Here is a 27,947-nt window from a genome sequence, read left to right on the forward strand (position 1 = left end):
TGATCACAAAATGTTGGGAGAAGAAAAAATAGAGCTCTTGACGCAAAAACTTTATTAAAAGATCCTTCAAGCATTCATATTTAGCCTGTTCACATTGTACAGCTGCTTCGTTAAAAACATGTTAAAAAACAGAACATTCATTTCAAACTAAGTAGTAGATGAATTATAGATTTTGATTACACCAACTATGTACATTGAACCATGGTGAATCTAAGTAGTCCCAAGGCAAACTAGGTAACAAGTTAACACAATTGCACTTTTGCATTTATAGAGTTATGACACGAAAAGTTGCCAAGCACTCAAAACAAAAGGTAAAGAGGAAACCTTGTAGCTGCCTCTGTGTGGAGGCATAGCAGCAAGGAACACACTTGTACAGTGGATATACAGTACATGGATAAATGACCTACATATTTATCTAACGAATGGTAACAAACAGTTTGTCAAAGATGAAGAACGAAGCTTATTCAGTTTTATTAATATAAATTGTTTGCTAGTTCTGTCTTAACTGGAAAAGTCAAAAGCCTTTAATTATAGCATTTCCATCTACAGAAGGTGGAATCCTGACCCTACTGAAGTGAGTGGGAGTTTTCCCATTGCCTTCACTAGGGCTAGGATTTCACCCAGACTTCATTTTCCCCAAACACATAATAAGCAGCAACTTCAGTGCTGTTTTCCCCACCACCATTACTTTGACCACAAATTTTACTCCATGATTAGTCACAGATTCATACATTTTAAAGGTCAGACAGGATAGTTATGATCAACTAGTTTGACCTGTATTTCACAGACCATGGAACTTCACCCAATTTCTGCATCAAGGTCTTAACTTCTGTGTGAGCCAGAGCATTATCTTTTATAAAGATCTCCAGACATGACTTAAACACTGAAAGTGAGGGAGAATTCACCACATCTCTATCTAAGAATCAGCATTTCATTCTCCACTTAGTTGGAGGAGAAAGAACTGTAGCTAGGATTACTCTTGTGACTTCAGTACTCAGCTGCTCCAAAGATCTTGCCAAGGTCCTCCAGCAAAGAGAGAAGAGTGAGGCAAATGGAACCCTCCTAATCTTCGTAGTAAAAATAAATTGCTATGTGTATAATTTTTAAAATACTGAAACAGTCTTTCTGCATCCTAACGGCTACATTGTGATACACTTAGGCACAATGAGTAGCACCTTACTCCACTGAAGTTGCTTTCAGCCCTGTTGAACATGCATACATGCATCAAAATTGGGCCCAGAAAACCAGTGAAGAGCAAAACAATCCTTTGCTTTGCAGTTCACCTCTAAAATACAGTTTAGTTTGTAATACAAAAGCAACCTCCTGTCCATTGATATAATAGATGCATATGGGGTAAAAAAAGCAGAGATTCCATTTAATTCAGTTCACAAAACGTTCAGGTATATAGAGTTAGTGTAGCACTAAAAGCCTCTTACAATAGGCAACTGCTGTCATAAAAGGCCACTGTAACTAGAGCAGCACAGATTTTCAGATCAATTTTGTTGCTAAATTTTAAAGATCCTTTCTATTAGGCCACAGATTTTTGCTGTTCCCTTGGGGCTTAAGACCGGTTTCTCTTGTACGTGTTAGGAGCTGCCAGAGACAGCAGGAGGCTGACAGACTAGAATGTATTGTTTTAAAATGATTCTTTGACGTAGAGAAACACCTGAGTCTGACTTGGACACCTTGATATTCCACGTAAGCAGAGAGCTGGCTAAAAGCTAGAAGGAGACTGTTAATTTGATCCCTGTGCACAATCAAAATGCACCTCTTCCTTCCCTCTGACAGGGTCTAAGCCACCAAATTCACCTTCAATGCCTGAACAATGATATTCAACTCATTAACTAGTTCTCAAAGTCCAAATTCTGAACGGCACATAAATAGCCACAACACTGAAAGGCAAAGGAGTGGTTTTATTCTACTCTTTCCTCACTCAGTGTCTAACGCCAAAACGCAAACTCAAGACCCCAGCAACATCTGTAGTGCCTGACTCATTGGAGAAAAACAGGCCCTGTCACAAATGCCTTTAATTCCACTGACTGGACTGTGGTGGGAGAAAAGTGTGATTGTGGTTCTGAAGAGGGGCAAGTAGCTATGATTGTGTAAGGAAGAAGAGCCCTGAGAAGCAGGATGTCTTCTACAAACAATGCAACATAATGTATTTTTCCTAGCATGTGATCAATGTGGTACTGAGTACACTACTCACATTAGAACCACATGAAAGGCTACAATCTTACATGGAAATGCCACAGCTCTGGTCTTTACTAGGGAGCTAGGCATTGCCATACCGGATCAGATCAATGGGACAGTCAGCCAGTATCTTGACTCCTATAGTAGCTGTACACTTCAGGGGAAGAAGCAAAAAACTCCACAGTGGACAGTTATGGAATAAGAAAAGCTTTTCCTAACCCCCTCCGCTGCTCACTCATAGGAGGTGGTATATGCCGTAAATCCCGTAACCCCCAAGGGCTCAATGATATCTAGTTGCAAGGTGTTCCACAGGCTGTACATGGTGTTAAAAAGTATTTCCTTCTATCAGTTTTAAATGGGGTGCCTCTGAATGTCCCTTTGAGACATGGTGAGAAAGGTTAATGGGAGCCCCTCTACACCACACATTTTGTAGAGCTTTATCATGTCCCTTTCTTGGCTATCTCCGTCCTAACATGATAGGAAATTATTAATGAATTCTTTCTCAGTGAGGACAGCCAGCCAATAGACTGAAAAATCTCCAATTCACTATAAAACTAGGTGACAGGCTATAGGACAGTGATGCAGCAAAACCCTAAGGAACCTAAACTCACATTCCAGTTCAAATGTTGTTATGGGTCATACTTAAACCCCATCTTCAAGCCACTCGTTGAGTTACTCAGCCTATTAACTGGCGCAAAGACGCTCTACGTACAGTATTATTCATTACCCACCAGCCACTCGATAGAGGGATGCAGCTCAGAAGGTGGCAAACACTACCCCAATTTGAGCACATTGAAAAACAAACAAAAACCAGAACGAAATAAATTGGAACATGTGCTACTAAAAGCCTATGTCTCTGAGGTGCCTTCAGACTGGATACGTGGCTAATGGACTACAGGAAAGGGAGGGATTAAGCACCAGTTGGAGCGAGGCAAAATGTTGATGGACCTTCTGCAAAACTGTTCCCATACAGTTCTGTTAATGCACATCTATCATTTGTTGCCTACGCCACCACCCCAGCTGCTCCACTCCCAGGCCTCACCTGAAAACAAACTGCTACTTGTACCAAGGCAAGGATGGTTTTGTCTTGTGGTCAAACATTCACTAGGGATTAAGTGGAAATCATTGGATTTGTATCGTTACCAAGGCTACAGTTGTCACAGGAGAAAGTCTCATAGTACTGCACACTGCAGCACTTTGTTCTCTTCTCACCACTTTATTATTAGTGGCACGCATTCACAAAGCAGCCCTCAGAACATACACTATGAGTTGAGGCTATTGTAGTACCCATAGAATGATGGGGCCTATCTGTGTTTTATGGATCTATGATACGCATCAAATGACTTCAGCAGGAGTCCTGTGGTTAGTTTCTCTATACATGCAATAGCCACTTTGAAAGTCTTGCTCTCAGGCCTACACGTTTAAATTTAGGAAATAAACCGCTGAGTCCCAGAAGTGCACAAAGACGCAGAGTGGAAAAATGGCCACACTGAAGGCAATGACAAAACTCCCACTCACTTCAGCGGGGCTAGTTCACCCAAAATGCTCAAGGGAAGAAGTGTTTTGTCAACACCAAATACAGACCCAAACCAAGTTTATTGGGGAACCAATTTGTTCCAGACTGAGAACCTGTTCTGACTCCCACTAATGGCAACTCAGGGGAAGCAGGGCTGGGCCCAGGACTTCGGACACAAACCCTTAACCCAAAGCAAAAATCTTACTCCAAACCCTCAGAAATGGGAGCTGGGGGGAAGGGAAGGATTATAATTGTGAAACACGAATATACACCCATTCCAGTGAGCTATGCAATAGCATTGGATATATATATAATATATATTTACAAATATTGTTTCATAAACTCTACTTATAAAAGCAATATAAATATTGTTTACACCATATAATACACTGAGTAATGAGACAAGCAGGACACTTTCTGTATGCAAAGCACTTCAGGACAATATTAAGCATAGTTGCCTAAAGGGTGCCCATGCATCTTTAAATATATGCAAAGAGAAACATCTGGAATGGCTGTACAAGGTGTGAGCCTGAGCACAGGAAGGGTTAAAGTAACAGAGGTTAAGATTCACAGTATAATAAGTGTTTGACAAGGCAGCTCAGCAGAATTTTCCCTCTGGTGATTTATTTCATTTTAAAATCTTTCTTGCCAGGAGCAGGTCCAATGTGAAAAATATGATGGCAAAACTAATGAGAACTCGATTCCAATTTCTCTCTTCCTGACTTTACCTACACTGGTGTCTAGCGAGTGTAACTCTGTTGAGGTCAGGAGAGTTGTGCAGCTGATTTACAACGGAGTAAGTGAGCACAGAATTGGGTGCTCTCGGATGGATCTTTAGCTGGCCAGAACAGGGGCCGTTCACAGAAATCAACAGAATCGGGCCCTTTGTGCCTAATTTGACACCGACTCCCATATTCCCCCTTCCACATTAAAAAAAATGGAAGAGGAAAAAAGAAAGAGATGCTGTCAACTTGAAAAAAATAAATCATATTTCTGTCTGAAAATCTGGCAGCTACTGTTGTTACAAGCAATGCCCAAAGCTAAAAAAATTAGTTAAAAACAAAAAAAGGATATTTCTTCCTGTGGTGGGGTATCTAACCCACACTGGCATGAAAGGCGTTAACCCCAGGAGGGAGCAGTGGAGGGGAGTCCTCCGAGCAACCTAATGTGGCTGCGCGGACTGCAGCCAATCTGAGAGGGGTTGCAGGGAGCAACCAATCCGGGCTCAGCAGGCTCATGTAAAAGAAGCTGCGGGGCCCAGATTTGGGCAGTCATGGCCTGGAGCTCCAGGGGTAAGGACTGAGTTCCTAGCAGCTAAAAGAGGCGTTAGCACCATTGACAGGGCAGCTGCTGGCAGGGACCGGAGTGAGGGAGCTCCCAGCTGGCTGTTGGGACTGAGTAGCAGGGGCCCTGAAGTAAAGGTGAAGAAGGTGCTGGGGCTGCTGGGCAGTGGCTCAGGGAAATGTACTGAACAGTCAGAGGGGACGCAGCATGTGGCTGCCAACTACAGAGTCCCTGGGTTGGGACCTGGAGTAGTAGATGGGCCTGGGTCCCCCACATTTGCCACTGATGGAAATGGGGGGGATGAATGGACTGTGAGGTACTGGCTCCCGGAAGGGGGAAACACAGGCAGTGACATAGCCGGAGGACCAAGTCATGAAGAGGATATGGCAGTTCCTGGAGAGACCGCCAGCAGAAACGGGACAGAGTGACCAGGTGCAAACCGCAGACAGGGATGTCATCCTCGAGCTAATCCCCAGAGTGACCAGGAAAGGCGCCAATTCAGCGGTGAGTGTTGCGCCCCATAACACTCCCCTTTTTCCAGTTTACTTTGTGCACTTGATGGCATCCTGTGCACAGTCAACTAGCAACCGGCTTTTCTGGAGAGTACAAAAGCCCTGACTCATTTTTTTAACGAATTAAAACATTCCTGTTGCATTGTTTCCAGGGAGCTCTACTAGAAAATGGAATAATTAGAAATTAAATAATTAAAAAATGGAATTCAAGTTCACAGTGCCTCTTAATTTGAAAAATATGCAGCTTTTTGAACCCCTGTAGACCAGCTTCATGTTTTTCTCAGTGAAATTGTGCCAGGGGTCTGCACAGAGGACTGCAACGTGGCCTCCAAATAACAAATTGGTCAGAGATGTAGGACAGCAGAGACCTCACAGACTCCAGGCCATTGTAGGGAATATCCCCTCTGCCCCCAGTGGCAGGGTATCTGCTTTGGCTGCCACGCATCTTTGGCTCCTGGCCAGCACACATACTTCAACTTGCAGAGTGTGGAGGTCAAAGTATTGTTCTGCTTAGCAGCATTAATTTACACAGGACTTTTGGGCTAAACTTACACTATTGTGTCACAGGGACTTGCTGTATAGACTAGCCTATTCCTGAATCCTCTCTAGCCATGCCACTATTTTTCACATGATTCTCCTGAAGCACCGAGGGACTTCTTGGTGGCTGTGACACAGTGGCAGACAAAACAGGCACCTTTCGTCTCCTCATGATTACGTGTTTGCTCCCCTCCCCTGTGTGTTGTGCACAGAGGGGAGCACAGAACTCAGTCTATCCAGCGTATCAATCTTTCACAGAGGACTAGATAAATCAGTCAGAACAAAACATGTATTGAATACTGCCCTGCACCTAGTCCATCTGCACAGGACTACCCATCATCTTCTGGGATTCAAAACAAAAAAAAGTCAGCAAAATGAACACCTATCTGAAACCAATTAAAATGGGACATGTACGTGATGAGGGTTTGTTACCCAGGAAGCTTACTATTTTGTACAATATTAGGAGAAAAATAAATGGGCAAGATGTGTTCTCCTGTAGCATGCGGCATACAGGTTATTGCACAGAAAATCTGATTCCAGCAGGTCCTCACGCCCACCTTCCACTCGAGGCAAAGCTGCGGCTGAATGAGAAGCTGACCTCAGAGTTTTTGTATTTTCCCCATGCACCAAATGGTACTATGACAGCAGTGCTGTTATCTTCAGTACCATACTGTATAGCCTGAGAAGAGAAATAAATCATTAGAAGAGATAAGTATTATTATGCTAAAGTACTATTTATCTGTGAGATTGAAATGCTTTACAAAGGAAGGAGAGTATCCAGCCCCACAGATCCAAGAGACCCTCGGTCTCCAGCACCTGTCTCCTCCCAGCTCCTGGTGGATTCATTGAAGCAATTCTGCCAGGGGCTCTCATCCCTCAGGTGCGGTGATGCCCGGAACCCCAAGTGTTGCCTCCAACCTATGTTCCCTCTAATTTTTGACAGGCTGTGTGTGCAAAAAATTTCTTCTGTGCAAATTGTTGTGCTTCTGTGCAAGTTTTTGTGCACGTGGTGTTTTGCCGTATGCGCGGGGTTTAGGATCTGTGTGTGCACGCACACAGTTTAGAGGGAACAGTGCCCTCAACTTTAGCCTGTGTTTGGAAAAAACAAAACAAACCTCATTTCTTGAATACTGAATCCCACTTCAATTGGTGCCAATTTGCTGCCATAATATCATTTATGCACTGCAATAGATCTGTCAGTCTGAACATATTCGGCATTACACAGTCTATTCCCTGCTAACCTGCATTATCCCTGCATCATCAACAGAGCACTAGTTCAGCACAAAGCCAAACATTACCTGCTCAGTCACAACATGGGCTGCTTCAGGGGGATCATGGCACTGGTTAATAAAGTCACATATCTCTTGACTGTTCACCATGAAGTTAATGCCATCTGTAGTAAGGACCAGGAAGCTATCACTTGCATGATGCAACTGTAATCAGACAGCACAATATAAATTGTCTTATAAATAAATCATTGCAGGGCAGAACAGCTCTACTTTTTTTCTTTGTTACAACAGACTTTTCCTGTTGTTACTGCGTGTTCCTCCATTTTCTACATTGGTGATACCAACAGCACCAAAGTTCTTAACTATTTCACCACATTGCTTTAAAGCACTGGCATACGAGAGAATCAAGATAGCCGTATTCCAAACATCACGAGTAAATCACTTGAGGGTGCTTCCAATTCTTGGTAATAACCCTGTCTTGGGCTCAATAAATTGAGACCAAAAGCCTGGCAGATCGGTGTATTACCCAGTTACCAATGAACAATCTCAAGTTATTACAGATTTTAAGGCAAGAAAAGACCATTATGATCATCTAGTCTGGCCTCCTGCCTAATAGGGAAGTGTGCTCTGTCCTCCATCTGGCAACTGCCCTGAGAACACTATCTATATTGGTCCACCTCAAATAGGACCCCCTCAGCTGCTGACTCTTTTCCCACCTGGAGGTGAGGGAGGAGATACTGAGAAGATTAAGTTTAGGTGAGGGTGGGAAGTGGTGGCTGGGGGGGAGGGGGCAGAAACTGAGAGCCATGTTTAATTGATTTTGAGATGCTAATTCATTTTTCCTCATTTGTTGAACTGTGGAGCCCCAATAAAATGTCACTTATACATCTCCTGTATTTCCCCCTCACAGGTGTGCAAAATACATACGTTTGCTATTCTTAAAAATTATTTAAATTCTGGACCAAGCTGTGCAAATCAACATGTCAACCCCACTGCTGAGGTGACATTTTGCTTTCAGCAAATAACTAGTTTCAACAAAACACAACAAACACTCATTACAGTTAACAGATGGCTGTCATGTTTTATTCCCTCTCCTCCCACCCCACCCCCCGACACACTCTAAACCATGCTATTTAAGATCGACATTTATCCATGTCAACATTTATTACTGGGGCCAGATGCTGTTCAGTGTCAATCTGGAATGACCCCCCTGACTACAGCATAAATGAGATCAGAACTCGGCCCACAGTCAGACTCAAGGTCCCAAAGGCATTCTGATTGCTAGACACGCATGCTGTGCACACCACAGGATCCAAACGCTCAGGTTCAATGTCCCCTATTAATCCCCTCTTACCTGAACCCTTTTAGTTTCTGGCTCTGCTGTCACTCCACTGTTTTTAAGATCCAAATCGCCTATACTCCGCGTCATTGCAAGTCTACCATTCACATGGGGCTGCCCCAGACTGTTCCAGGCTATAAAGCCACCACATTTCTTTATCCTGTCCAAAACACAAAATAGAAGAAGGAAAATATGAAATAAAGGGTCAGACCAACAATAAAAGGTGTAAAATTCCTGCCAGTGCCTTTATCTTGGATTATACCATGCAGAGGAATGGGGAGGGTATGGAGTCCCAACCCAGAGACATTCAGAGTCAGATTTCTGTTCTGAGGGACTTCCAGGAGGGGATATGGTTTAGGAGGCTGAGTACTGGATGGGGAACATAAGCACATGAGTTCTAATCTTGGCTCTACCTCTGTGTCCTTGGACAAGTCACTTAACCTTCCAGCCTCAGTTTTGTACCCATCTCTAGATAGAGAGGAATGTCGTGAGGATGAGCTTCAAGATGTAAAGCGCTATGGGCCAGATCACCAGACCCAGTAAATCTACTTAGTGCCACTAACCTCAAAGGAGCTCCACTGATTTACACCAGCTGGCCTTATTTATTTAGTTTGGTTCCCTTTTACTCAGAACAAAATTAACCAAGAGAGTTTGAACAAGGCTGTCCCAAGTGATGTTATTAGCATAACTGAGCTGTACCTTTCCTTCTCGTCCTTCCTTTCTGGAGTATGATCAATGGTGAGTTTTATGGCCTTTCCCTTTCGACACAACAGTGCACGACTGTCCCCAACACTGGCCACAACCAGTTCAATACCATCTCGCAGCAGGGCCACTGTTGCAGTGGTCCCAGCGTTCAGCAGGGTCGCTACAAACATCACGTAAAGAGAGAGAAGATTTAAGACTGTCCAGCAGTGTTGCTGCATTTATAACAGAACAATGGTTTTAACTGTCAAACATGTGTGCTCTAAATTACTCAGTAACTAGATTTAAGTTTCAACTAAAGCTATGAAAATAATGGACAGTGGGGGGAAAAAACATGCATGGGAGGGGGGAGATAAAGGTGTTCTGTGCAACAACATGGCTTCATGCAAAGAGTGCAAATGTGATAAACAGGTGTCGGGGTGTGGGGGAATGGCTGCTCTTTGGATCTGTGGCAAATATATTTTCTATTCCAGTACCTCAGCTTTAGATATGGGACGTTATCACCTAGCTACAATGTAAATGGGCAACAGTGAGGATAAATCCCATGGCAGAGCTTTCCTCCTGTAGATGCACGTGAGTAATTCAGTAATGCTAATGAGAGTTGGGTGTATGCTTTGAAAGAAGAGACATTTTATATCTCCTTCCTAGTCTCAGGTCCTTGTCAGAGTCCTTATGATCCGACCATTTCCCTCCTCCTGCCAATAGGCCAATGTTGCATCCAGTATTTTTCTAGCTGTGTAGGACAAGACTCCCTTCTGAGCTCTTCAGTGCCACTCTATTTGTTGAAAGGGCCTCTGACAAGAGAGCAGATATGCTCCAGACCTGATTCTGCCCTGCCTGGCGCTCTGTGTAGTAATCCATACCGGTGCAGCTGGGAACGCTAGTAAATCACAATCCACCAATTGCCTTGGTGGTGGCATTTTACACAGATATAAATTAACTACACAAAGTGCAGTGGAGTGCAAGACAGGTCCTCCTCTGCCTTCCCCCCTTCCTCTATCCCTTGTGGGGTTGAACAGCATGCTCGGAGCTGGGTTTTTTGGTTTTTATTAGAATGGATTAACTAATGCAATTATAGTTAGCGATTCTGGTTTCTAATACTCATTTGCTTTAAAATCCTTGGGAAAAGTCATTTTGGTAGATTAATACGAATTGTGACTGCACCAATTTGAGCACAGACCAGTTGTTTCATTAGCAATGAAATAAATCCCCAAAGCCAAAGCTGCTTTCTTTTTTTAAAAAGAACAGCTCCCCCTTTATTGCTAGCGCACACACTGTATGCAACTATGACAAAGAGAGCTGCTTAACATGCTTCTGCAATGAGCTACTGCAGAGGAAAGCCTGGACAGGAAGAGGTACATCCAAGAATTTACAGCAGACGTGAAATCAGTTGAAAGCCCTGCTTGGGACCGAGCCATATTCTGGGTTTTTCTTTTCAATAGTTAATTTTTAAAAATAGATTTTTAAAATTACAGGCAGTATTTTTTTGGTTTAAGCAAAAAAATCAGAATCCCCATTTATATTCCTCTACTTCCAAATGAGAAAGTAGTAATTAAAGATCTTCTGCAACCACTCCTTTTCTTTGAAGAATATGGACTTCAGTCTTGCCCACACCTATTCACACTCTAAGTGTGCATCTGAGGATTGACTGGGGGGGCGTCACAAGGAGCTGGCATAGATCTGGCTAATCCAGCTTTGTGAGACTCAGGGATTCCACCCTGCCAGGGCGATCCCCAGTGGCCCCATTAGGGCACAAGATCTGAACAAGGGGCCTAAACCGGTTTCTTTAATGCATTATGGGTCTGGTTCTGAGGGATGCTAAGCACCTACTAACTCTGACTGTGCCAGTGAGAGTTGCAGATATCAGCACATCCCATAGTCAGCCCCTGTCATTTACAGAGCATGATTTTCAGACACGTTGACCACTGGCAGCTCCAGTCAACATCCACTTGAACTGTGGGCGCTCAGCACCTCTGAAATAGTTAGGCTTGTAACATGCTTGGGAGGAATTTTTCATGTGGGCAAGGTGTTTAAAGATGCATTGAGCCATGTTGTAGAGCGAAAACAATGTGAACTGACAAATAAAAAAATAAAGCAAATCCATAAAACAAACAGTCTAAATTAGACCTTCAGTACTATTAAAACAGGTATTATCACTGCACTGAAGTCTTCTGGTTCAATAAATCCATCAGCTCTGTCCTCAAACAAAGTATCAATCATTATATGTCTCAACAACTCCACTGTAATTTGTATCAGATCCTTGATTATTTTGGAACTCATACAGTAGGCAAAACCAGATTTTTCCAGGCACTAAGTTGGCTGTAGCTTTTATGTATTTCAGTGAAGTGTTTGCATTTTATTTCCAATTTTAGAAGACCACACAAGAATTAGTGTGCTGCAGGCCCACTTTGAAACATGATTAAAAATATGCCACTAAAATTTAGCAGTGAAATCAGATATTTTAGCAAAGCCAGTAAAATACCTGTTTTAACCAGACAGTTAAACCAAAGTGAAATGAAAAGCCTAAATAAAACTACCTTTAATTCATGCTAAATATATTTTGTTTAGAAATTAAGAACTAATAAGGAGTTGCCCCTAGCCTCTGATATCATTCCTTGCTTTTGGAACTGTAATGCCAAGTATCAAATGTATTCTAGAAGGCATAAAAGAGAATTATTGCATAGTTATCAAATTCTCTTGCAACGCTTTAAATATTTTGGGATGTGCCTCAACTCGAAGGCACAGCAAACATACACATCCCAAATACTCTTTTGAGTACTTTAAAAAAAAAATCAAATCAACCTTCAGTACCAATTCTAGGGAGATTACTGAAAAGCCGGACATATGTATGGTAAAGCTGCAGTACGTACCATAGTGATAGGCACCTTACAAATACCTGTAGACCAAATAAAAACTTATCATAGTTTGGAAATATAAGTGCCACTCATGCTCCCTTCACTGGGCCTAATTCTGCTCTCAGCAAGACCGCTCATGAAGGTAATAGTCAATGTGAGTAAGGGAGGAAGAATCAGGCCCTTAAAGTAAAGGAGGCTTCAGACTCATTTGGGTCACTAACACAGTTCCAAAATCTAGGAATGATGAATGTATCAAATTTCTAGTGCTTTACTATTGCTTCAAACTTATTTCTTAGCACTTTAAAGATATGCTGCATCAGCACATAACATTGGTTTTAATGTTTAAAAAAGGTAAAAACAAGTTTTTACTTTTTCCTAATAACATCACTATAAAACTAAGATCTTTCAATAGGTTCTTAACACTCACTGGACAATTTTTACTGCATGTCATCTCAACTAATGTGACAAAGAGGATGTGGGAACCTTCCAGTAGTCCAGGCTAGGAACCGCCGGACTCCTTCACCTGAGACAAAATTAAGCAGATCTCTTTTTCCACTGAAGCCCAGCATATAGTGTCCAGGGCCTCCAGTTCTAGAGCTGCTGACCAGGTACAGTCTCTGCCACAAATAACACGTACACAGAGGCAAATAGGAAATTCACCCAGGGATTTTGTTCAGACAAAACAAACCTGCAACACTGGGGATGACAGAATAAGAGCTGCAAAGCAAGGGGAAATGTTCACTTTGGGTTTGCCTGCTCTTCTTTTCACAAGTCTTATGACAATGCATGAAGTCCAATTTGACCATGGCTCAATCTTGTCTAAAGACATACATGGTCTCAAATATGTTCACTTTTCTCAATGATTTTCCTCCTTACACTTTCACCACAGCTGTGAGTCACCTCTGTTGTAGCTTCAGCCTAAACAAAAGCCACAAAGTATTTCAGTAACAGTATTGGGGTGACCAAGCAAATCAATGGAAAATGCCCAGCCATCTCATAGTTGGCAAAGATAGACATTCTAAAGAGCATTTCAAGTACAGTATATGGATCAACCTGTTTACAATCTTCATTTCTAAACAAAAAGGTTCCAAGAAACTGACTGCTAAAAATAAACAGCTTTATAGCCATTGGAGATAGATTCATGGCTCGTCATGACCCATTGAACACTGAATGTGGATAAAAACTTAAGGAAATATTTAGAGTATGCGTCTTCTAACTTGATTAGATAATAACCAAGTACCATTACCAAGACTGAACCTTTTTAGGCTGATGGCTATATTAGATATATATTTCAGCAGCTCTCCCTTTTCCTCAGTGTTGCAGGTTAACATATTAAAAGAATAGTCATGTTTTTGAATGGTAACTTAAAAAAAAAATTAGTATTCTCTTTATAGAAAAAGACCTTCAGTATTTGCACAGCATAAGATTTCAAGAGTGCCCCAAACGTACACAAATACATCAACTAGTAACCAACCTTGTTCAATAAAATGGCTATTCCAGATATGAACGGCCAGTGTGATTAGGGTCTGATACAATGAGCACTGAAGTCAATGGAAAAATTCCTATGGTCTTCAATATGTATTGGATTAGGCTTTCAATAAACTGAAGCCGTAGCGGCACCTTACATGGCTGTCCTAGGCCAGGTCAGGAGAGCTGGTGGCAGTGTTTTCATCAAGAAACTTGGGACGTATAGCACTAGTCCTCTATAAGGTTGAGAATGTGCAAAAATGATCGATCTTCCCTCACATGCTAACTCAGGGTCTCTCAGCTGGGGGCTGGGAGAGCGTCCCTTCAGGGCCAGCAGAGTAGTCCAGGTGGGAGGATGTAAGGCAGAGAGAGGAGCTGTGGGGATAGGGAAAGCTGCAGGACCCTAGATTTATCCTCAAAGCAACAAGGCCAAAAGGAAAAAAAGAAAAAGAAAAACTCCATCATTAGGAAGGTAACTAGTACTGCTTCAGTTCTTCAAAAAGTTTGTATTTATTCAGCTCTGGGGCACTGATATGGGGAGAAAAATGCAGCTTTTTAACATTTTAAGAAATATACTGTCGAGATATCAGAAATGTAACAAACTTTGAAGTTGTACATGCTTGTAGGAACATGGTCCTTGATCCAAATTAGTGGGAGAAGGAGCTTGTTGCATTAATTGCACCTTGCTCTGAACTGAAATTTAAAAAGGACAAAATCTTTGCAAGATTCAAAAAGGGATTGGATGTGTATATGGACAGTAAGAACCTCCAGTTATAACAGTTAATGCTGGTATACATTTTTGGAAGAGATATTAAACCTTCAGGGTTTAAATCAAACTCTGTTAGGGATTAGAAGGAGACCTAAGGTGGAGGGCAGATTATCCTACATGTGCCGACTGAGGTTTCTGGAACTCTGAAAAATCTGGTACTGCCCCAGTCAGAGACAGGATACTGTACTAGATGGACCACAGTCCAGTGTGGCAAATCCTATGTTTCCTAAAGAGCCCATAAAACCCATCTGTTTAGGTGCTGCACAGAAGACACAGCACTGTAGTGTTGAATGTGTAGCTTTTTTTACACTGGAAACTTGATGTAAGCGTTACTTTATATATTTTTTAAGTATTTTAGCACCGGAAGGAGTGATTCAAAATAAGAACCACAGTTCCCAGAAGAATGCACAAATTGTAAGACCTGTTCAATTTCTGCCATAATTAAGTTGATCATCTTTAAACAGCAACTTAAAAAACTCCATTTTTCCCATATTATCTACTGTTTTAGTGACAGATTTGGCCAGTGAGGCCACGATCCTGCAATTTTCAAACATACATTTTAAGTATGTGGAATTCCATTGACCAGTTTGCAGGTTTTAGCAGTATCAAGGCCTCAGTCATCCTAAAAATCCACTGTACTTTAAAAAAAAAAAAATTAGAAGTACAGACCACCAGCCCAAGGAATCAACAGATGGAGTCACCTATCAGAAACATTTAACTGAACCCTTGTTTTCCAATACGCAGGATGAGGCAGGATTTAAACAGGAAGACCTGGCTTGGGTGCCATCACGTATGTCTTGAGCAGCCAGTATTCCAGGTCTATAATTTCCAAGAAGCTTTGGTGACACTCTTGCCTCTATCACATCTAGAATAGCCAAAAATAATCTGTAGCTTTGCTAACCAACTGTCCCGACAGTGCAAAGTTAAGTTTCTGATGAGGATACATGCAAAACAGTTCAATTGTATTTAACGTTGCAAACACAAACAGTCTCAAAAATATTTACAGTTTCTAACACCACACATGCAAAGAGTTAATTATATTAATAAACTGTTATCGGTCTACGTCTTTACATCCCATTACTCCACTCCTTTATGGCCTGATTTCAGGGACTGCTCAGCACCTGGCAAAGAGTGCTGAGGGCCTTCAGTTCCTACTAGCTTCTACAACAACTTGAGGGCAGTCAATATCTCAAAGGAGGAATTCAGCACCCTGCAGAATGAGGCCCTTTCACATCTGGATACCACTTCCTGATGACTGTCTTTACAGAGGGGTTCCATGTCCACTGAGAGTAGGACAAGAAGCAATAGACTTAATCTGCAGCAAAGGAGATTTAGGTTAGATATTAGGAAAAACCTTCTAACTATAAGGGTAGTTAAAGCTCTGGAATCAGTTTCCAAGAGAGGTTGTGGAATCCCCGTCATTGGAGGTTTTTAAGAACAGGTTGGACAAACAACCTGTCAGAGATGGTCTAGATTAACTTGGTTCTGCCTCAGCACAGGGGGCTGCTCAACCTCCAGCCCTGCATTTTAATGATTTTATGAAATTACTCATGAAAACTAACATACCTCTGCTTAATTTTCATATTTTCTTGAGCTGTATTAGTGAAAAGGTTTTACCCAGTGTCTCGGAACTGCATTTGTTTAGCTGTTCTCAAAGCATTAGCATCAAGTTCCTAATAAGTTAATGGGGGCATTTTCAGAGAAGTGCATAGTGGTCTAGCCATGTTGCTCCTGTTAAAGATGGTGAAAATTGCAAGGTAAAATCCCAGACAGCATTTTGAAAGCTCACCCTTACTGCACAGCTTGTCAATTAGAGAGTCTCTTTAGCTAATTCAATAAGACCCAAGTACTAAATGTTGTAACTATCTTCAGCATAACAAAATGATATTTTAAGTACCAGTATTTTCTCTCATTACACTTTCTCCTCATGGAGCTGCTGTGAACACAATAAACTTGCACTGAAATGGGTCACTCTAAACAAGCTCTTTTATGAGCAGAGTTTGACAAATAAAACAAGGGGCCTTCAAGATAAGCCATTCCTATGGAAGCACTTTAGATCATTCAGGTGGGTGTGAGGCAGACTCATTCTTACTGCTGCATTTCAGACCCCCTCAGTAAAAACTAACTTCACAATTCAAATATGCAACTTAATTCTTCATCTCACTCCCCAAAGTCAGTTTCTAATAATCAGAGGTTACTAAAAAGGTAATGCCAATTATTTTGTATTGCTTCTTCAGTCAGGTTAAAAATCACTTTTAAATAAGTAAATACCACCTTAGCTTATTAACATTGTTTTTTAAATGGGTCTCTATTTATCCATTTATGCTGTTTACTTTTTATACTTCAGTTTGAACAAAAACTGGGTCAGTCAGTTTCACTTTCTAGTTTTAGACAACACAGCAATGTTTGGCTTGCAAACAGCAAAGGGGAATATTTAAATCCAAACCAAAAGCGTGTGCTGGCATTTTTTTAATACCAGAAAACATTTCTGTCAATGCTATCAGCAGTACAACATCGCTGTAAAATGGGCTTAGCCAGCCACAGGAGTAACACCCCACTATCAGAGCCCTTTGGTGATACCCACTTCTCAGGGCCAATTTCCCTGTGCTCCTGCAAGCTCCAGAAGTTCTAACAGCCCCTTGGGCCGGTGGCAATCAGCATAAACATATGCTAGTGGAATAACTCACCACACAGCCAGCCCAGGATTAAGGGAATACCAAAATTGCTTAATGCCACCTTTATACACAAGTCGTCCTGAGGCATGCAGCAGGCTCCTCAACCATAGCGGAGGATCTGGGGCATACTTTTTCCTACTGACTATGTTCCTTTCTCTTTGCAAGCATAGCTACATTATTTAATTTATTTATTTGTATAGCAGTAGTATCTATCATATTAATCTCTCTGAGCCTAGTTTGTTACTTAACTGCAGCAGCAGAGCCAAGAGGGAACATTTAGACACTGTTTCTTCTAAAACCCACAGAATTAACAGCATTTTTTTAAAAAAAATGGTGACTGAGTGAATTTCTCTTCATAGCGTGTTTAAATATATACCAAATTTGAACCATTGTAGCATCTATTACATTTGGTAAATAATCTACCTGACAGTATCCCTTTAGGATAAAAACTCAGTGGAATGTGTGGCAAAAGTTCAGCCTCATATCAGCTCCCCAGATAAATTTCAGAGAGGATTTTCATATTTCATTTTGAAGTGCTCAAGCGTGACTGATGCCGGTTGTTTCATTTGCAAGTAATGCTCAAAGCAAATCCTTGTGTTAAATAAAATTGCTTTCAATATCAAACATATTTCATTAATACAAAACACTTGTATTCTAAGAGCAGCTATTTCTAAAACCATTTCCCCCACCGCTGCAAAGTCGAATACAGTCGTTCTACCTACCATCAACAGATAAGTGAGCATGCCTCGCAAATGCTTTGTCTATTTCTAGAAAAGCTTTGCTCAACACAGTTTCCAAATTCTTCTCCTGAGAAAGGAATTCTCTGAAAACAAAATAAAGACAGGTTCAACTTCTTCCACAAAGATACCACTCCATTGACAGCAGTTTCCACAGGCCTGTCTTCCCACTACTAAAGTTGAATCACACTGTATCATCCTTTTGGGGTAACAGGAAGCCATTAGCATTCTCCCCTGTCCTTCTGATAGGAGGGATCGAAGGATTGGTGATTTTTAATCGTTGCCTAATTCTGGTTTATATAGAAAGTGTGCAGCCTTCGTTTAAGCCACCTTAATTATGCAAAAACGGAGTGGTGCAAGTGGTATGCCTTGCACCCGTACTGCAGGCATTGCAACCTGTAACTCCCACATGCTCTTGGCAGGCTCAATCCTGGAGGATGCTGAGCACCTTCAATTCCCAGTGAATTCAATGGGTTTGAATAGACTGGGGCTGGTGGGTAAAATCCCACCCTCCCCAGTGCAGAGGATCCATGTAAGGACTACGACCACTTAAGCTGTGTGCTGTTCCATTGTACAGGGGAAGTTTCATCTTAGGCGAATAGAGGAGGGAAGCACTACCTACCCTCTGCTAATTGCTAGGAGTGCCCACAGGACCTGATTTTTCTATACTTCAGAAAGGTAAAAAAACAAATTGCTCATCACGGCAGCATCCAGTCTCTGACACTGTTCCGGCACCAGGGAATCCTGCCCGACTCCAGAAACAAGAGGCCAACAGTGAGACAGAAGTGCCAGCAAGTTTTATATTTCAATGATCAAAATTACCCTGTGTGATGGTGGACAACTCACTTAGTCTCTCTGTGCTGCAGTCCCCTAGCTCTAAACTAGGGATAATCATATTTACCTTCTCCTGCTCTCTGTCTTGTCCATTTGAACTGTAAGCTCTTCAGGGCAGGGAACTGTGTCTTACTATGTGTTCATACAGCACCTTGGACAAGGGGGCCCCAACCTACTAGGCACTAGTGGTAATGCAAATAATAAAACAAATGCCAGGCATCAAACCCTAGCTTACGTACTGGATGTACTCTTCCATGTACTTAGCACAGAAATCAGCTGCAGCAGCCCCACCATGCCCATCGTACACTGCAAAATACAGGACATCATCTGTCAGCTGAGCATAATCAAACCGGTCCTCATTTTCCTTCCGCTTTCCAATCTGGCTTGCGCAGCCCACCTTGGCCAGACTGATTTGGGGAATCAGTTTCCCATACTTTATGCTGGGTGGGAGGAGTATGGGCTCATCAATGCGATTGTCCCAGATCCCAAAGGTGTCCCATGTGGCTGGACGCCCACTGCCGTCTGGATCAAAGCGGGAAGCCCTGCGTTCTGTGGTGGAGCTCTGGCACACGGCAGTCAAGCGTTTGTCGTCTTGCAAGAGGCGGGATGTCAGCAGCGCTCTCCTTCTCACTTGATACCCTCCATTTCTAACCAAATTAATTAAAGCAGCTGTTGACATAACTTGATTCCACAGAGCTTTGCAGTGAATGAAAGATCAATATGCAGCTTCCAGAATGTCTTCAAGGACAATGAGAGAACTGGTCAGGAAACAAGAAATACAGAAAGGGAAAATTCAAGTTGTACCACCCAAGAAACATTTTCACCATCAGAGATCATTAATTGTGGGCTGCATTGCCTAGAAGCACCTGGAAAGATCCATCTGCAGGATTCACTGAGAAATAACCTTTTACTCAGACTAGCCCATAGATGGGGTTTAAATATATAGTGTTGAAATAGACCAAAACAAGGCATTGGATGATACATTTTAGCTGATCATTTGGCTGCTGACCACCAACTGTAATAAAATGAACATTAGTGGCAATGACTTTATTGCTTGGTTGCTCAGAGAAAACCACCATAACTCACAAGGTAATGTAATGAGAGTGAGCGTATTATAAATTACCTTAATCATGCAACTGCTGAAAAGCTTGCATTGTTGCTCTATAGGGAAGTAAAGAATATCAGACTAAAATGACAAAGTAAAAATATACAGAATTCCACTTTATCTAGTTGTCAGCACATAAAAGTACAGGATGTCCAGTTCCGGCAAATATCTGATCAATATTTTCCAGAACAGATCAGTAAACTGAATCATAACTCTCCCTCTTCTTCTGGAAGCTACAGTTGTTTTGTTTTGTATTAATTCATTTAACAATCCTCTTTAAAGTGTTTCCATGAACTCACACACACTCTTTTCACAGATAACTTTGCCCAAGTGCACTCTTTATAATTTGTCCCCTCTGGAGTTCTGTGCTACTTGATGTTTACATTAGATTTCTCGAACAACACCAAGTTCCCACCTGTTTTCATGTATCTCTTGGTGCCCAGACCACTTCCCAAATCAAACAGGACAGTCATTATCTCAGAATAAATAAAAGCCCCAATGGATGATTCTGAGAGATAATAAAAGGAAAAACTGGACAGCTAAAGTATATCTCAGTTACCTATAACATTTTATTTAACGTACATGTCAGGGGTTGGCAACCTATGGCACGTGTGCCAAAGACGACACGTGAGCTGATTTTTAATGGCATGCTGCTGCCTGCCGAGTCCCAGCTGCTGGCCCCGCTCAGCCCACTGCTGAACCCAGGCCGGCAGCAGGCTGAGCGGGGCCAGGGCCGGGAACCCGGCAGGCAGCAGCGTGCCATTAAAAATCCTGCCCACCCTGACCCCACTCTTCTCCGCCCCCTCCTCTTCCACCCCCCCCCCCGTCCCAGGGGGCAGTGTGAAGAAGCTTGGTCCAGCTGGCTGCTGCTGCAGGGCAGGAAAATTCCCCCTCCCCTGCCTCTTCCCCCGGCGTGCTGGGTTCCTGCCCCTCTTCCTCTCCCTCCCTGCCACCATCAGCTGATGGCCCTTGCCAGGGAGAGGGAGAAGCAGAGCCGTAGCGCGCTTGCTGCTCCGGGGAGGAGGCAGAGACAAGGTGGGGACAGGGCCTTGGGGAAGTGGGGTGGAATCAGGGCATATCCCCTCCAGCCCCCTGCCGTGAGCCACTCTGGGAGCACCCCCACAACCCTAGCCCACACCCCCAGCCCTCTGCCCTGACCCCTGCACCCCCCACAACCCCAGCCCTGACTCCAGCCCCCTCACATACCCAGCCCCCCAACCCCATGCCCTGACTCCTGCACCCTCCTCACATACACCCTGCCCTGACTCCTGCACCCCCTCACATACCCAGCCCCCCAACCCCATGCCCTGACTCCTGCACCCTCCTCACATACACCCTGCCCTGACTCTTGCACCCCCCACATTCCCACCCCCACCCTGAGCACCAAACAGGAGCTCCTGCACCCCTCGCACCAAATGGGAGCTGCCCAGGTAAGCACTCCACATCCAACCTGAGCCACCTCCCTCATTCTAGCTCCTGGCCAGACCTTGCACCCCAACCCCCAGCCCTGTGCTCAGTGCACCCCCACCCTCAGCTCAGTGCAGAGAGGAAGAGAATGGGCTAGAACCAGGGAGAAGGTAGGTACCCACTCTATGTGGACAGGGCCGGGATCCCAGACTGGCAATGGGCTGAGCGGGGCCGGCAGCCAGAACCCTGGCTGGCAGGAGTCGGCAGACAGAACCCCAGAGCTGCTCAGTCCACTGCCGGTCTGGGGTCCCGGTCGCTGGCCCCACTCAGCCCGCTGCTGGTCTGGGGTTCTAGCTGCCGGCCCCTTCCCAGCTGGGGTCCCGGCTGCAGGCCCCGCTCAGCCTGCTGCCGGCCTTGGTGAATGGAACCCCAGGCTGGCAGCGGGCTGAGCGGGCCGGTGGCATAAGATCAGTATTTTAATTTAATTTTAAATGAAGCTTCTTAAACATTTTGAAAACCTTGTTTATTTTACATACAACAACAGTTTAGTTTTATAATAGAGAGACTTATAGAGAGAGACCTTCTCAAAAATGTTAAAACGTATTACTGGCACGCGAAACCTTCAATTAAAAAGTGAATAAATGAAGACTCGGCCCGCCACTCCTGAAAGGTTGCTGACTTCCGGTATATGTTAACGTGGAGGGATTAAAAACAGACAGGCTCAAGGCAGATTCTATTGAATAATAGAAGAAACTGCCTTAACATAATCAAGGAACGAAGGACAACAGTTACATTAGAGATACTGTATATTTGGCCTGTTGCCAACAGTGTGCTGTAATGTCACTAATTATAGGTATATTCTGATCACACTTTTATCTTCAGCATTTGAAATACTTCTGTATAAGGAGATGTGCAAGGTTATTTAACAAAACACCCTAGACAAAACTCTGTGCTTGCCAAACCGACAATCATAGGCAATTCTGTAAGCAGTCATTTTGCTGGAAATAGCTGTACGGTGTGCTTTCCGGTGGTGCTCGTTACACTTGTTCACAGCTCAGAGAAATGAAGGCTGGACAGGAAACCTCCCTTGCTGTCCTTAGCTTATCTTGAATACAATTCTTGGCTGGTGAAAGGAATGTTTACTCTTACCATTTGTATAGGTAAGTGATGAAAGTCAAACATGCTGTGAAGTAATTTGTAATAAGCCAATTTAGAGTTACATCGTGAATGATTTTGGCCTAAAGTGTAAAAATGGCTAAAATGGTCATTTCAACAGGTAGCTAGATTACAGATTGTAAAGAAGACAGATGTCCAAATAGCTGAAGTTTATTATTCCTCTCCATATCACCCTATACCATCCCATCCTTTCAGTAATATCCTGGGTCACAGAGATGGACTATTATTTTCCATTTGTCACCTTCACTTACCTTTTCAGTACATTAACATCCTTTTGTACAGCATGACAAAACTGAAATACAGGGAGTTACTTTGGGATTCACTTCCAAGTGTGAATTTGATGGAAGAGGAACACAAGCATTCGCTATGCTTAGCTCTCATAATACTGCAGCATGAATAAGAGCACTATTCTAAAGCTCAAGTAACAATTTAAGATTCATTTTCCATCAAATTCATCTCTCGAAAGCTAATCCGTCTCCAGACTTGTATACAAAACTGACAATTGGGGGGATAAACAAAAGATACTGGAACTCAACCTTTATTCTGCCACAGCATATAACTGCAGTGTCACTGTTTACAAGACGTATTTGTTTGTATTTAAAAATACAGCAAGGTGGTTTGGCAACACATCACTGCTAGGGAAAAGAAGGTGGTGGGACAATAAGGTATTCTTCATGTATCTAAAGTGAAAGCCCACCTCAGATTTCTGTAGATGATAGCCACTCTTTTTAAGTGGAACTCTACATTAATCAGGTAAATTATACACATTTGCATTTATGAAGGTAGCTACTGAATGTAATCTTATGAACATACAATCAAACAAAAATTCCACAGTAGGTCAAGCTGTCACATGATGACTTTTATTCTTGGAATAGTGGAATTTTCCAGGCTGCTACCCAAAAAAATATGAGAGAGAGAGAGAGAGAGAGAGAGTATATATGTGTGTGTGTGTATATGTCTGCAAAGGGTTAAGACACTGCACAAATATATATGTGCAAAGAAGATAAGTGACCTTGCTTTGAGCGTTTGCCAACAGCCACAAAAGTGATTAAAAACTAACTAGCAACCGAAAGGAAATTGTTGTATATTTAATAGTGATAAGGGGGGAATAACATCTTGTGTGGAAATAATCTGCGTTTTCCTAGACCAAGAAAAAGAGCATAAACTATTACCTTCCTATCCTCTTGCGTACGCAATAAATAACAGGCGCAGATTAATTTAAAGAGGCTTTACATTTTTACAAAGAAAGAAAGAAAGAATTGACCAACTTCAATATACGTTTCTAGCCTATATGTACAAATAATCTGCAATTATTTTAGGTTTTGAGTGTTTCAACAAAGCTATTGATTACACCTGAACAACTATTTTTAAGCACTCCATACGACCTTGGTCTTCCAAGTAAGAAAGCACGTGCTTAACGTTAACCACACAAATAGTCCAATTAAAGTCAATGGAACTATTCACATACATAAAGTTAAGCAGATGCACAGCTGTTTGCAGGATCAGAGCCTTAGTTTTGAGCGGTATCTTCCCCATGGAACAACCACACTGAGAACTAGGTCATGCCCTAAGGACCCTTCACATGCAACTCTCTCTTATCCTATGGAGAAAGGGGAAGGGTAGCTGCCAGTGCAGCAGTCTTCCCCCCCTATGTCCCCACAAGTCCCCGTGGAACGCTCTCTGCATTGGTAAATGGAGAGAAGATGGGGAATGAGCAGCAGCGGGAGCAGACACAACTGTGCTCCCACCATCTCTGTGGACTTCCAGAGGTAGTTAGTAGAGCCAGTGGGGTTGCCTTACCTTTTCCACTGAGCCCCCAGAGCAGTGAGGGAACCATCCTTCCCCGCTTTAAGGAGAGCCCTGGGGGCAGCTGACGTGTTCCTGACAGGAGAGCGCCATTGGAGACTCAATGTAAGTGAGGAGCGGTGGTTAGGAGGCCAGAGCTGGTGTGGAAGAATGCAAATGGCTCCAACTCCTCTGGATCATGGTCTGTTCATAGAGAGGACTGCCCACATGTCCCCAGTGAAACAAGGTAGGGGAAACTCTGCCAGGTTCTCTTCCTCCCCCTTACTCTCTCCCTCAGGTTTTACAGTAGGATGGGGTTATTTGGACCTGATTTATTCTGGCAGGGAAGGATGGCACAGCCCAACACTGGGGGTAGAGAGAGGAGCTCTTGCCTCTCTGGTAAGGTCTAGGACAAAGGTTCCTCAAAGAGCTTCTTGCTTGAGCTCCCAACATAGACTCATAGATTCCAAGGCCAATCTGCCCTCCTGAACAACACAGGCCATAGAACTTCCCCAAAATAATTCCTAGAACAAATTGTGTAGAAAAACCTCTGATCTTGATTTAAACATTGCCATGATGAAGAATCCACCATGACCTCCAATAAATTTGGGGGAAGGAGGTTCTCAATGCAATACCTCTTTGGGGAACTGCAGCATGCTCCCCTTACACACCCCTGCCTTTCTTGTCTTTTGGGTGTGTGGGCTCTCCTCATTCCATAGAACAGCAGGGTGTCAGCTGGGCCCACGGAAAGAGGAAGGGAGAAAACTAAGGTCTGGTCTACACTACAGGGGAAATTTGATTTAAGCTACGCAATTTGAGTTGCATGAATAGCATAACACAAATCAACATAGCTTAGATCTACTTTCCACAGGGTCCATACTACGCAATGTCGACGGGACATGCCCTCCCATTGACTCCCCTTACTCTTCTCATGGAGTACAGGAATCGATGGGAGAGCAATCTGCAGTCAATTTAGTGGGTCTTCACTAGACCCACTAAATTGACCATCAATGCATCGATCGCCGGTAAGTGTAGATAAGCCCTAAGAGACAGCAAAGAGGTGGGAAAAGAAGCAAGATGGAAGGATGGAGAAGGGAAGAGGGAACGGATAGGAAGGAACAAAGAGATAATGCAAAACAAGAATGCTGCTATGGCCTGTAACACTAATAAGAGCCAGTCTGTGTGGTGACAATAAAAGTTAGGCTTAATAAAGAGAGAACAAAACAGAATAGACTAGGATAGAAAATAGAAGGGAGAGAATTAAAAGGAAACAAAAATGGGCAAGAAAACAATAGAGAAGAGGTCCACTATAGCATATAGGTTAGTAAGAGTGTTCTCTTCAGCTGTATTTCTGGGGAATTAATCTAGAGGATAAAAGGTTACTGGCAGACTGCTGCCACTGCTGAGACTGGAATCAAGTAGCTGCTTTTCCTAAAGGCATTTAAACAAGTTAACAGGGCACATAGCAAGCAGGTATTTTTAGAAGTTGCTTGCTACAATGCCAGGCAGACTGCGTTCCAGAATTTCAAGCGCTGATTTATGTTATCGGAACCCAAATTCCTAACTTTGATTCTCAGATGCTTGTGCTTCTAAACCTGATGTTTCTCAGGGCAGCTTAAACGAAACACCTTCTTTAAACAATGCCTTTTATTAACTCAAATCTATATTTTTCTACCCTTTGGACTGAACAGTTGTGGGTTTTTTTTTTAATTTAAATGTGACAGTGGAAATTCAAGTCCTGAGTCTAAATCCTTTTACAATTCTGAGAAATGGATCCTGGATTACCAACTGAGCTGCTCCTGAAAAAAAAGAGATGCTCTGTCGCATAAGTCAACAGTGAAGCTATGCCACACTCCAAGAGAACAGTGATTACCCAGGGAGGCAGCATAAATCATTATATAAAGTTGGAGAGCTATGAGAATTACAGCAATAAAAATAACTGTTCTTCCTACAATGCAGCATGCTTATTTGCAAGGAAGGAGACAAATGAGAGAAAAGCAGGTTTCATTTCCCTTTCCCTGACTAATACAAACCCAGAAAAGCCCAAAACTAACTTTTTTTAAAAAAATGTTCAAATTTCTCCCCTTTTTTGGTGCCCTGACTGAGTCCTTTTTGCACGATGTGGTATCTGGCTCTTTTCTACAGTAGTACTGCCAGTAAACACCTTTTGCCAAGGGTCTAATCTGGGGGCAGATACCCAGAGCAGCAGCCAGGTTCTGCTGGCACACAAACTATGCAGGTTAGGAACCAGCATTTACAATCTACTTTCACTGACTCAATCGCGCAACCTCCTTAAACCACAATTACCTCTTTGCTGGGGGCTAAACCGAGTATTATTCTTAGATTTCAGCATCCACGCCAAGTGCCGGTGAGCTGATTTTATGCTAGGGCTGGTCCGTTATCAAGACCGTTTTCTTCAATTGCATTGACTGGAGGATGGGACTGCCAGGGGGGACACCCAGACAGTTGTGAGTGATCGTGCAAACCATAAATAAACAGGGCGGGTGGGAATCCGATCCTGGGGGCTGGACAGTGGACTGACTTTTTTTTAGAGCCGGGGGTTGTGAGTAGAGGAGGCTACTTTGGTTACCCGCTGCACACTGGAAGACGGCAAAAGCGCAAGCCCCAAGGACAAGACTCTAAAGCAAAGGGCTGGCAACTGCACGGCCTGTGCTCGCTGCACGGAACGGACCCACCCCCCGTCCAGCTGCCTTGCTGTAAGGAGGCGGGAACGCGCCCCCATCCTGCTATTTCTCTCCTCTCCCCATTGACAGGGGTCAGCACAGGAGCGGCCAGATGTCAGGAAACCCCCCCCTCCGAATTTGGAACTCCCCGGGCCGAGTTCTAGAACCCACCGGGCTCTGGAACTCCCCGGGCCGAGTTCTAGAACCCACCGGGCTCTACCCTGCGCCGCCGCCTCTCTGCTTGTGCTGCAGGGGAAGCGCCATTTGTCTCCGCAGCCAGCGAGGTAATGAATGGACCCGGCCTCCCCCCCGCACCCCGCAGCGATCGCCCCCCCCCGAACAGCACCCCTCCGCGGCAAGGTGCCGCAAGGCCCCGCCCGGGGCAGGCCCAGCGGGGCGAGCGTCGCCCGAGAAAACCAGGCAAGGCCGCCCATTCCGCACGGCGATGCCGACTCCGTGCCGCCGCCACACGATGCTCTCGAGTATTTCCCCACTTAACAGCGCATGGCGCGAGGGGGGGTCCCCGGTTTATTTTTAAGCAAACCAAAAAGCAGCTGAAGAGCCACAGCGACCGGCCTGCCTCACAGTGGTCTCAGCCTATGGCGCTCACTGAACTGGGTGCGGGGTGAGGGGGGTGCAGATACGTGCATTTAGTGCCCGCAATCCACGCAGTGTGAACAGGCAGGGATCGTGTTACCGCCCGCGTTTCGCGCTGCAGATCTCATGCAATCACCGGGCAATGGCAGTGGGAGGCGGCTTTCCTTTCGCCGAAGCAAACGGAAACGTAGCTTGAACACGCAGAGCGAGACCACCCCAAACCACTGCAGATTTGGCTGGCTAGGTGGGGCAGGGCGAAGAAGAAGAGACCGAGAGAAACGGGGAGGTTCGGGGCCAGGATTGAGGGATAATTCCAGCACTTCTCTTACCTGGCTGAGACCGCGTCAAAGGGAAAGCGTGCAAAGGCTGTGTCGCCCTCTCTTTTCAGTGCTCCGAACGAAGCTGGGGTTTTCCCAGCGAGCCACCCGGACCGAGCGACCCTCCTTCCGCAGCCGTCTCGGAGAAATTCCCGAAAGGTTTTGCTGTAATTGCCTATGTAAAGGAGGAAATGTGACTCCCCGTCACGCTGGCAGCTGCCTTACCCAAT

The 27,947-nt window shown here is 43.8% G+C and overlaps 1 protein-coding gene across 2 annotated transcripts; it reads right to left on the minus strand.

The window, feature by feature from the left end:
- Positions 1–35: 35 nt before the first annotated feature.
- On the minus strand, positions 36–27,908 carry PPM1K (protein phosphatase, Mg2+/Mn2+ dependent 1K). 2 transcript variants are annotated; one of them, XM_073340666.2, is made up of 7 exons: positions 27,730–27,908; positions 18,886–19,404; positions 17,798–17,898; positions 9,307–9,472; positions 8,623–8,767; positions 7,338–7,472; positions 36–6,718 (listed from the first exon to the last, which is right to left on the minus strand). In XM_073340666.2, exons 2-7 carry the CDS (start codon positions 19,323–19,325, stop codon positions 6,587–6,589), a joined length of 1,119 nt encoding a protein of 372 aa, XP_073196767.1. In that variant the 5' UTR covers positions 19,326–19,404; positions 27,730–27,908; the 3' UTR covers positions 36–6,586. The 2 variants fall into 2 exon arrangements, with proteins under 2 accessions (XP_073196767.1, XP_073196768.1); XM_073340667.2 differs by lacking the exon at positions 7,338–7,472 and having other exon boundaries at positions 27,730–27,907.
- Between the last annotated feature and the right edge of the window lie 39 nt (positions 27,909–27,947).

The sequence above is a fragment of the Lepidochelys kempii genome, chromosome 4 (assembly GCF_965140285.1).
Source record: "Lepidochelys kempii isolate rLepKem1 chromosome 4, rLepKem1.hap1, whole genome shotgun sequence".
Classification (NCBI taxonomy): Eukaryota; Metazoa; Chordata; order Testudines; family Cheloniidae; genus Lepidochelys; species Lepidochelys kempii.